General features: G+C 47.1%; 1 protein-coding gene across 1 annotated transcript; it reads left to right on the top strand.

Moving 5' to 3' along the window:
* Nucleotides 1–716: 716 nt before the first annotated feature.
* LOC307240304 (ubiquitin carboxyl-terminal hydrolase 14-like) lies at nucleotides 717–2,189 on the top strand (the record flags this gene model as incomplete). Its single annotated transcript, XM_080014047.1, has 1 exon — nucleotides 717–2,189. One exon carries the CDS (start codon nucleotides 717–719, stop codon nucleotides 2,187–2,189), a length of 1,473 nt encoding a protein of 490 aa, XP_079870173.1.
* Nucleotides 2,190–12,302: the final 10,113 nt, after the last annotated feature.

Here is a 12,302-nt window from a genome sequence, read left to right as displayed (position 1 = left end):
AACATGTTTTCAGGTAACAAAGTATTTGTATTTTTTATCACTAATATGTTTAAATTAGCCACTATTTTTGTCATTTGGCAGGACATATTTTGTGTGGAGTGAATTTTTTCAATATCTTCCACCTCGTACTCTTCCAAGACCATAAAACCACCCTTTGAATTCCTGTGTATATCAATGGGTCTAGTCTGCAGCTGAATCACCATTGAGATACATTGAAATTCAAGTTTGATTTATGGTCTTGGAAGAGTGGATAAGCTATTGAAAGTGGTGATGTTGATAGGACAGAGACAAATACAGATACAAAAGATGTCCATCCAAATAATAAAAAATAATTATTGAACATAGTGATGAAAAAAGGGGACAATGCATGAAAAGGGCTGTTATTTTAAAATTATGAAATTAATTTTCATGTAAAGCCAAGAATCTGAATTTTAAGCTCATAGTAATTATTTTATTGTTAATCAAAACATTTAGAGTACAGAGCCAAAGCAACCAAAAATGTGACTTATGATGGGCACTGTCTGAAACACTTGTATTTGGATTTTTGTTCCTTTGTTCCGTTCCGTTCCGTTGTTTAGTGAATTCTATAGTAGATAGTAAGTATTGTTGCAGCATCATTCTGGTTGTGAATGAGGTCCAAAAGCAAATATCTGGACCAACTCTGCCTTCTTCACTCCCCAGAGAACTGAAAAGTAAAGAGATAATCGTGGCTAAACATGCCAGTGTTTGCAGTGAATGTGAAGTGGGGCAAGGAGAAGTTTGATGCAGTGCAGCTGAACACAGAGGAGCCCCCCATGGTGTTTAAGGCTCAGCTCTTCGCCCTGACAGGAGTTCAGCCAGAGAGGCAGAAGGTCATGGTGAAGGGAGGCACTGTGAAGGATGACGAGTGGGGAAACATCAAACTGAAAAATGGAATGACCTTATTGATGATGGGCTCTGGAGACACCCTGCCTGATGAGCCTGCTGCCCGGCCTATGTTTGTGGAGGACATGACTGAGGAGCCGCTGGGCTCAGCAATGGAGCTTCCTTGTGGACTCACAAACTTGGGCAACACCTGCTACATGAATGCCACAGTGCAGTGTCTGCGCACCGTGCCAGAGCTGAAAGCTGCGCTCAGAAGATATTCAGGTGCTCTGCAATCCTCAGGGGCAAATATTCCTTCCCAACACATCACAACAGCCCTCTGTGACTTATATGAGACCATGGACAAGACATCATCCAGCCTCGCACCTATCACCCTCCTGCAGTTCCTTCACATGGCTTTCCCCTCGTTTGCTGAGAAGGGAGACCAGGGACAGTACCTCCAGCAGGATGCCAATGAGTGCTGGCTGCAGATGATGGGGGCTCTTCAGCAAAAGTTGGAGCCACTAGAGTCAGACCCTCCAATGGAGACAGACACTGACAGTGGAGCTGCCTCTGCTGCGCGAAAAAATAATTTCATCGACCAGTATTTTGGTGTGGAATATGAAACCACTATGAAATGTACAGAGTCTGAGGAAGAAGAGCCCACAAAGGGGAAGGAAAGCCAACTGCAACTCAGCTGCTTCATCAACCGGGAGGTTAAATATCTTACAACAGGACTAAGGCTGAGACTGCAGGAGGAAATCACAAAGCTGTCTCCATCCTTGGACAGAAATGCCTTCTATATTAAATCTTCAAAAATCAGTCGGCTCCCTGCCTACCTGACTATTCAGATGGTTCGTTTTTACTACAAAGAAAAGGGCTCTGTAAATGCTAAAGTCCTTAAGGATGTTAAGTTCCCTCTCATGCTAGATGTCTATGAGTTGTGCAACACTGAGCTGCAAGAAAAAATGCTGCCAGTCAGGTCGAAATATAAGGGGCTGGAGGACCAGAAACTGGAGTACCAACAGAAACAGCTGGTGAAGAAGCCAGACTCTGCAAAAGAAGTCAAATTTGAGCCCTTCTCCTTCCCTCAAGACCTTGGTTCCAACAACAGCGGCTACTACGACCTGCAGGCAGTGCTGACCCACCAAGGCCGTTCCAGCTCCTTGGGTCATTACGTGGGATGGGTTAAGAGGAATAATGAATGGGTTAAGTTTGACGATGACAAGGTGAGTGTGGTGTCTCCGGAGGATATCCTACGGCTGTCTGGTGGTGGCGACTGGCATATAGCGTACATTCTACTTTACGGCCCCCGGCGGTTGGAAATACTTGAAGACGAACAATAAACGTCCAACACATATGAAATGCCATTTTTGAGCACTGTATGCATAGGTGTGCAATAAATCTGTGTCCCTCTAAAAATGTCATGACCTCAACCTTTGTTTTGTTTTTGAAACTGATAACGATGTTATAAAAACAAATTCCGTCAAGTTGTGTCAAAATTGTGTTACCTGGAGTTTTAAAAATGTGATATTAAGGTTTTATTTTCTAAAGGCAAGAAAAAATATCCCTCTCTAGGTAATCAAACCACATGTACAGAAATGTTGGCCATTATATCTGACTTGGACAAAAAAACGTATCTGCTACATCGCAGCAAGGTATTAGACAGTACTACATTACCTCATTTAGACACCTTTGTCCAAAGCAAAAAGTCAATACATTTTGTCATAGTATAAAACCACTGTATTCCACAGTCACAGCTATAGCTTCTCGAGGAACAAGCAGCAAGAGTAGGGTTAGAGATTTTTTTTTTTCAACAGGAAAGTAAGTAAAATGGAACAAGATCCTCATGAGGGTAAAACACTAGACAATTCCTCATAAAATTGTAAGAATGTGCTGCCTTGTGTGTGAGTGCACGTACGCATGCTTTTGTGTAAACTGATGGCATCTCCAAGCGCTCAGCTTTGTGATGTCACAAAGACCTCCCGCAAAGATACGTTAGTTATTGTAATTCCAGATTCTAGGAGTATAAGCGCAGCCCGTAAAGCCTATCGCAAGTGGGTTTATCCCTCGCACGCACGTGCAGTACTGAAATAATTTTAGTCCATGCCCACCTACTGTGGCCCCACCTACGGACGCACCTCAGGTATACATAGCAAGTGCAACCATCAATCGGCTCCCATAAAAAAGCTTTTTCTTCAGCCATTTTACGGGGCCAATGAGGCCCATAGCTTAAAGGGCTGGTCTCATACTCATAGAACTGGAGTTACAATAGGTAACTAACGTATCTATTTTGTATAAGCTCCGCCCTTTAAGGCTATCGCTAGTGGGTTAAAAGCGGAGCAGGATGTGGTCTATGCCCCACTGGGTCCATCCGGTATCATAAGCACAACCATACCTACTCCAGTAACGAATCACTAATGATCCATTCCCAGCCACTGCTTCATGCGTAATGACGCACCACAGGACCGATATGATCCTGAATGGCACAGCATAGCAGAAAAATAAAAACTCTATGGTGCCATGCAGACTGGGAACAATAATCCCCCTGCTGTGATGAGTGGAAACAAGGGTTAGGCACTACAGGTACTCCTCACTTAAAGACCAAGTCCCATTCCTAAGACCAAGTTGTTTAGGGAATTGATCGATAAGCGAGTACCCGTGATATTTTCGTGATTTTGCGTGATTTTGCGAAGACTAGTGTAGTGAATACTGACACTGCGGGAACGAGACAGACTGAGAACGGTGATGCACGATGAGATACTTGATGCTGAGACGCCGCGCAGGCAGCGTGCAAGCCATGGTATTGTACCCAGCTCACAATACTGACTGGTCGGACAGATGGTCGTAAGTCCGAACAGTTGTTTAACAGGTAGGTCGTTAGTGAGTAGTGCCTGTATAACGGTCCCAGAAGGCGCAGAAGGAGGCAGGTGCCTCTCCAATGCCAACAGGCAGAAGGGAGTGCAAAGAAAAACATCCGGTACCAATCACCCTGACAAAACCCTCAGAACAGAGTGAGTCAGAGAAACGGGAGACTTCCCCCTAATAAAACCGAATGAAAGAACTGGGGGAAGACCAAGAAGCTGTAGTGCAAATGTCTTCCACTGACACTCCTCCGTGCAACGCCATGGTTGATGAAATTCCCCTGGTGGAGTGCACCCCGATGCTCTCCGGGATACCATCCCAGAGGAGAGATATGCCTGTGAAATATCCTCACACAGCCAGTGTGACAGGGGTTGCGCTGACAGGGGGAGCCCTTGAGATCGCTCGCTGTAGTGCACGAACAGGCTTTGGGAAAGGCGCAGTGCGCGTGATGTAGCAGGACAGCGCTCACACCGGCTAGAGGAGATGAGACGTGGCTTCCTCCTCCGAGTTGTGAGGGGGAATCCAAAGAATCCATCCAGAGTTATCACTCTCGACCTGAAGGAGTGAGTGATGCTTTTGGACGTAAAATCGCCGAGTTGCCGTCTCCTTGAATCCTGAGGCATGAAGGAGCCACAGACAGCGCAGATAAATCACTAACTGGCTTCGCAGATGTCAGAGCCAATAACAGAGCCGTTTTGGCTGACAGGAACTTAAAGGGGAACCTGATCCAAAGGCTCAAAGGGAGCCTTAAAACCGTGCGTAAAACAAGCGTTAGCCCAACTGAGGAGCTAAGGAGCGCGACACCGGTCTGTGTCTCCGCACACCCTTTAGGAAGCATTTCAATAAAGGGTGATTAAACAACATTCTGTCACCAAAACCTTTGTGACAGGATGAAAGAGCAGCCCCATAAGTCTGTGCTGGCAGCCAAATTCCTATCCACCAACAGCTGGAGGAATAATGGCCGGATGGGGGGCCACTGAGGGAGAAATGGAGGTCATGCGTCTCCGCTGGTGCACAGGATCAATGTGCAGGTGGATAAACCCACTCTGTAGCTGTCTCATGAGGAGCAGACCCAGGGGGATCACCACGTGACCCGCTGACATCATGCTCAGCAGCGCCATGACAGGGAGAGCTGTCACCACCCTGTGGGGCGTGTGATGGCGGAGGAGGGCTTTATGGCGAAACCCAGATTCGAAAGGTGTGTCACCAGTGTCCTCGTCTGTAGTGTAGCTTCTTCCCTGGAGCAAGCCAGCAAAAGCAGGTCGTCCAAATAAAAAAAGCAGTCTTATCCCCATCCTGTGTAACGGCTGCAGAGCCGTTTCTACACATCTGGAAAAGGTTCGTGGAGCCAGGGAAAACTAAACGGTAAATGGTTGTACTGATATTGGATCCCCTGGAATGAGAGGCGCGGGAATTTCCTGTGTTTCGGAATGATGGCGACGTGGAAATATGCGTCATTCAGGTCTATTGACGTGAACCAGTCTCTCTGGTGAACACATTACAGCACCTGTCTTGTGCTCAGCCTGTGGAAGGGTCTTTGTATTATCGCTTTGTTGAACAGCGATAGATCGAGGATGGGCCTCATTCCTCCTGTCTTTTTGGGAACCAAGAAATAACGGGAATAAAACCCTTGTTTTCCCTCTCCTTAGGGAACCGTGGAAATTGCATTTCTCAACAGGAGTTCCTGTAGCTCTGTTTGAAGAGCAAGACAGTGTTCCTGTCTTGCTCCTGTTCCTGTCCCTTCAAACTGCGGAGGGAGGAAGGCGAACTGCAATGTGTCACCTCTGCTGATCAGCCTGTCCATCCAGTTGTCCAGTATACATACGCGCTGCCACTCGGAGTAATGCTCTGAGAGCAGGTGTGGATTAATTTGATGCACTGTGGTTGTCATTGAGATAAGCCAAGCCAGGGCCCTTGCCGCTGTTACTCGTGTCGGAGTGTTCTCCGGGGTAACCCATGGGGGACTCTGCACAGAAGGGCTGGGCAGAATTTCTGGTGAGCGCTTTCCGCGCAGACCCTCAGTCGACCCTGCTGGGGAGGGTTCGCGTGATGGGCGTGGTCACCGAAATCATTAAGTCGCCGTTTAGGAGGGGGGTTCTTGTTAACGTCACCCTGGGGGTTCCTCATACTCTCACACACCCAAGGGTTAGGAGAGGCTATGGCGAGCGCAGGCAGGAGTGCCTTGTGTGCACTGTCCACACAAGGCCCAACGGTGCTTGTGCGTTCATCACTACACATCTCTTTTGCAGTGAAATGTGTGTGGGGGAGATTTGACTGAATGGCAGGGGAAAACTGACGCTTTGATGTCGTGCTGACTATTAACCGAAGGGTTAACAGCCGCCGGCTCGACGAATGTATAACAGCTGTGGCTGAGTCGACAGACGCGCAGTGGCTCTCTTGGCAGAGGAGGGAGCAGGAGCAGGAGCAGGAGGGTGACGCAGTGTCCGCATCTCAGCATCTGTCGTCCGTCCTGCCAGTGACCAGCATAGTGTTGAGGGTGCGCCTCACGCAGCGACGGGGGCCACATGCGGTCGGATCTTCTCCGCCTCTCCTGACGTCCTCTACATGTGCGGAGGGCACCAACAGCCAGCAGGGATGTCGACACCGAGATGGGGACCTCAGCAAAAGCTGAGTGTGCACCCGGCAGGTTGTCATCCGGCTCCAGCCCCTCCGATGGGAGGGAGAGAGCAGGTGGTGACCCGAGTGGAGATCCCATGGAGGGGGCAGAGTCATCCAACTCCGGCCCAGCGTTGAAGAGGTCAAGCGCTTCATTCAAGGAGTAGTGGTCCTGGGTAGGAACATCTTTCTCCAAATCGGCCACAGCCACAAAAGCGCCCTCCCTGCACTGCTTCTCTGCCAGAGGAAGGAGCTTGCAAAAGGGGTACACTGCAAGAGTAGTGAGCGCTTGACCGGCGTGCTCCGGTCCGAGGCAGGACTCAAAACGGGGGTGCATGTCCTAGCCCGGGATGTATCCTGTTTCGCACGCTGGACACACACAAATCCCACTCGATTAAGTTGAGTGTTGCTGCATAAAGCATGGCTGAAGAAAAAATTGACGACCGCACTCTCAATTTATACGCGAGGTATTTGGGGCCCACAGTAGGTGGGTGTCGACTAAAAGATTTCAGTGCTGCGTGTGCACGATAGCCTTAAAGGGCGGAGCTTATACGAAATAACCCCAGTTGCCGCAGCTACCAGGGCAGAGCAATGTCGGCTGTATGTTTACATGTGTTGGAATAATAATAATATAATTATAAAAATAATAATAATTATTATCATTTGCCTGCCCTGACATCACACTCCTCCCCCGACATAGTCTCGTCCGTCCTGAAATGTTAATACCACTCATTATTAGCTGAGAACACATACACATAAATCTTACTCCGAACAAAACTGCACCATTCGGGTTCGACTTGGAGCATGGAGCACTCGCACCCCCACACTTCGCAATTTTAACTGCAATTGCCAACACCACACATTGAGCAGTGGGGTTTTCCGGGGTGGTGGGGCGCTGGTGAGTCAGTGCGGAGGTGTGGTTGGCCGGGGGGCGGCTGGGTGGGCCCACTGGCTCGCCTGCAGGGCGGGTGGTTCGGGCAGGATGTCAGTCTGTCGGCGGGGACCTGGCTCCGGGCCTGCGGTCCGTGCCTGGTGTGCGGGGCTTTTTTCAGCGCCTGCGGCTGCGTCTTGTGTCTGCATGTGGGGGTGGGTTGTATGTGTGCGCCTCATGGGTGCAGGGCCTCCTCCTGAGATTCGAGACTGGGTTATGCTCCTCGGGGCCAGGCATGGGTGTTGCTCCGCGGGCTTCCAGCTTCCCTGGAGGCTGGGGGGGTCTTCTGTGGCTGCAGGGCAGGGTGCTCAGGGCTTTCCTGCAGCAGTGGGGTGTCTGTACGGCCACGGAACTCAGGGGTGGCTTCAGGGCCTTTTCTGCTGTTTGGATGCGCTACGATATAATACAGCCTTATACACCAGAACCAATTTAAACAAGTCCCGTACATTCACCGGTGTACACTTCACACACACACACACACACATACACACATCTCATCACAGGCACAAACACACAACAACAGCACCCGCTTTGAACACATCACCAACATGGTTACATCCCTCTCCTTTCCCTCCCTCATTTACCGCCACAACGATGACAGGAAGAGGCCGCGTGCCGAATTGCTGTCCCAGTTTTCCTGGACTTAATTAACGGTTTTGTTGATACATGTTGTCGTTCGATGTTTCTATGTTAATGTTTTTCAATGTACATGTTGTTTGGATCTATGTTTATTTGTCTCACCCGTGATGATTCTCCCCGTCTTGGAGTAGTGATTGGTTGTTTAGAGATTAAAACGTGCTAAAATAGTTTTCCAAAGAGGCGGATTGGTTGCGGTTTTGTGAAACAAAATTCTGTGCTCTTGTCATCCCACAGGTTGTCCACAGGACAGACTTATTGCAGCAGTTCTTGATAATTAAAGAATGAATAAAAAGTGGCATTGCAGGTTGAGAAGGGGAACTCCACTTGCAGACTAACGCTGTCCTAGATGCAATGGCATACAAATACTCTGTGTTGTATGCCCAGCATGCTGTCCAAACAGGTAAAAAAATAAAAAACATATTATCATTATTATCATTATTATTATTATTATTATTATTATTATTATTATTAATAATAATAATAATAATAATAACAATAATAATAATAACAATAATAATAATAATATGTGTTATAATAAGTCTGCAGCGCCACACTAGGCTTGGGCTTATACTGTACACTGGATAAATACTGTATGTCTGCAATCAGTGACTGGCAATTGTCCTGCGGGCTCTGCTACTACCCCTCCTGGTGTTTAAGTCCTGCAGGGAGGGGAGTGTAGTTCCAGTGGTAGGGTCGGCTGAACACACCACCCTCTGCAGGGCCCGCCTGTCCTGAGCAGTACAGCTCCCAAACCAGGCAGTGATGTTGCCTGTCAGGATGCTCTCCACTCCTCCAGAGTAGAAGGACTTGAGGATCCTCACCAAGACCCGGAATTTCCTCAGCTGCCTGAGGTGGTAAAGACGCTGCCTCGCCTTTCTCACCAGTGTCTCTATGTATAGTCCATGTTAAGTCCTCCGTGATGTGGACACCTCACTTGAAGCTACTCACCCTGTCAGAAGTCCCCATTAATCATCAAAAGCGCGTGGGTCTTCGGTTGTAATCCTCTCCTAAAGTCCACAATCAGCTCCTTAGTTTTGCTGACGTTCAGTAGGAGGCTGTTGTCCTGGCACCAGAGTGACAGGCCAGCCACCTCCTTCCAGTAGGCCTTCTCGTCGTCATCAGTGATCAGGTCCGCCACGAAACAGTGTCGTCTGCAAACTTGATGATGGTGTTGGAGCTGGACCAGGCCACACAGTCATGTAGGAGTACAGTAGGGGGCTGAGGACGCAGGCCTGGGGGAATCCTGTGTTCAGGCTGAGGGAGCTGGACATGTGCCTCGCCACCCTAACCACCTGGGGCCTGGCTGTGAGGAAGTCCAGGATCCAGGCACACAGCGGAGTGTTCAATCCTAGCTCCAGCAGCTTGACAGCCAGTCTGGTGGGGACTATGGTGTTGAAAGCTGAACTGCAAAAGCTGAACTGCTGAACAGCAATATCACATAGCCCCCCTTCCAGCCATCCAGGTGCGTGAGCATGGTGTGCAGTACCTGGAGGGCCGCGTCGTCCGTGGATCTGTATGCTGCAGTGGGTCAATGGTGTGGGGGAGGGAGGCGCAGATGTAATCCTTAATCAGCCTCTCAAAGCACTTCAGCACTTTGAAGTCAAAAATAAATGGCTGTTTTAAATAAATGTGTATGTGTACGAATAAACAGTTTCCTACAGCTAAACTTAGCAGATTTAAATGAGAAGGCAGAAAGTATTGACAAGTTCTTCCATAATAATTCTAATGACAAATTAATGTTAAAGTTCCATAAAGGTTGTCTGCATTACAATGTAGACAACTAATCAATTCAACTTAATTTTTCCAATTGTAGATTGTTTACAGAAAAAACACAATGAAGTACTAATTAAAACTAACATTTACTTACGATATTTATAAAATAAAATGTATTTATTATTATTGTTATGAAAAGTTATTACAAAGTTTGTTTTTGTTATTGTTCCAGATGCAGAAAAATAGCCAAAAATCTAGGACAATAAAGAAGCCATTCTCCAAAAACCACAACGTAACTCCACGATGTTTGATCTTCGTAACTTGTGATGCATTTCACAGAAGCCAAGAAACTGCAATACGGACCACGTGTATTGCTGCCTGCAGCTATATTTAGTATTACTACAATTATTATTACTCCCAGTAATCCCTGTATCTGAAGGTAGCGGAACATGCAGCAGTCTGTGGTGGTTTTCAAAACCAACGCAAAAAGCAACTTGTTGAAACTGTGAATAATTTTTTGTACAAATAAGGTATTTCAAATGTTGACAGAAACTGTTCTATAATTCCTATTAAACTCAAAAGATATTGAAAAACAAAAACAACTCAAAGTTATCGGAAATAGTAATAACGTGGTCAAAACTGGAATTGAACCACAGATGGCTTCGAACCTGCAGGACCACGGACAGCTCCGCAGGCCTTGGCCTCGGGTGCAGCGGCACAGAACTTGGTAGAGCAAAATATATGAAAATAACTGTCATCATATCGACATTGTAATATTAAGATTGAGTGAGAACTAGAATTTCTTAAGTAGAAAAAAATGTGTGTATATATATCTATATATATATATATATATATATATATATATATATATGAACAGACAAAACAAATGGCAGTTTCATGTGAATCGGAGAGGAGACCTTGGGCATGACGCTCGGCGGTCCTCACACCTCCACCACCACATCTACGAGATCGCCGGCGGCCGCCAGCTGCAGTCCGCCGCAGCCCCCTTCTCTATAGACGGATTACTGACGGAACGGCTCAAACTTATTATTATTATTATTATTATTGTAAATATATAATAATGATAATAATAATGCCTTTGTGACACGGGTAAGTCAGCACCCGGTAATCCAGGTTGGGGGTTGGGCGTGGGGTTAACAACCTCACCCCGTAAAAAAAAAGCATGTTACGGAAACGACGAGAAGAAGCCATTCTGGTAAGAAGCACCGGGCTCGTCGCCTAATGTTCCAGAAGGAATGGGAGGAACTAACTAACTAACTAACTATATATATACACATTTTTACATACATATATATACATATACACAAACATACATACATACATACATACATACATACACACACACACACACACACACACACGCACACGCACACGCACACGCACACGCACACACACACAGGTACTCCTCACTTAACGACAGAGTTCCGTTTCTAGGACCAGGTCGATAAGTGAATTGGTCGATAAGTGAGGACCCGTGTTATTTCACGGTAAGGGGGCGTGGCCATCGCAAACCCTAGTGTAGTGAATACTGACACTGTGGGAAGGAAACTGAAAACAGTGATGAGATGAGATGTATACAGTGTATATAGTGTATATAGTATATATAGTATATAGTGTACAGTATATATAGTATATATAGTGTACATACTATATATAGTGTACCGCGGCGTCCACGCAGCGCACACACCGCGGTACACTCTCTAAAATAAACTGGTGTTTATAACCCCCTGTCTTGTGTCTCTGTGACGGAGGGCCCTGAAACACCACTTGGGTGGCACTCGGTAGGAGAAACTGCCACAAACACTTTGACCCTGCAGCCATGTCATACGTTCATTCAAGTTCTGTTGAATGAAGCTGTGTTAAACATTATAATATTCTGAACTGACTGTAGTGGTGCAAGGGTGCCGTGTTGCCCAACCCAACAGATACATCTAGCAATACAAAACCAAGTTGTGACATACACTGATCAGCCACAACATTAAAACCACTGACAGGTGAAGTGAATAACATAGCTCATCTTGTTCCAATGACACCTGTCAAGGTGTAGGACATATTAGGCAGCAATCGAACAATCAAATCTTGAGGATCTGAGCAACTTTGACAAGGGCCAAATTGTGATGGCTAGACGACTGGGTCAGAGCATCTCTAAAATAACAAGGTCTTGTGGGGTGTTCCCGGTATGCAGTGGTTAGTACCTACCAAAAGTGGTTCAAGGAAGCACAACCGGTGAACCCGGGACAGGGTGGTGGGCGCCCAAGGCTCGGTGATGTGCGTGCGGAGCGAAGGCTAGCCCGTTGGGTCGAATGCCACAGAAGAGCTACTGCAGCGAAAATTGCTGAAAAAGTTCATGCTGCTATGATAGAAAGATGTCAGAACACACAGTGCATCACAGCTTGCTACGTATGAGGCTGCATAGCCGCAGACCATTCAGAGTGCCCATGCTGACCCCTGTCCACTGCCAAAAAGGCCTACAATGGGCACGTCAGCATCAGAACTGGACCATGGAGCAATGGAAGAAGGTGGCCTGGTCTGATGAATCACGTTTTCTTCTACATCATGTGGATGCCCGGGGTTAGGGTCCAATCCGAACGAGCATCTGTGGGATGTGCTGGAACAACAAGCCCAATTCATGGGGTACCTACTTCACAACTTCCAGGACTTAAAGGATCTGCTG

This window comes from Zeus faber (assembly GCF_960531495.2).
Source record: "Zeus faber genome assembly, chromosome: 14".
Classification (NCBI taxonomy): Eukaryota; Metazoa; Chordata; class Actinopteri; order Zeiformes; family Zeidae; genus Zeus; species Zeus faber.
Note: the sequence above shows the minus strand (reverse complement) of the source record. Positions and strands in the feature narration are given on the sequence as shown.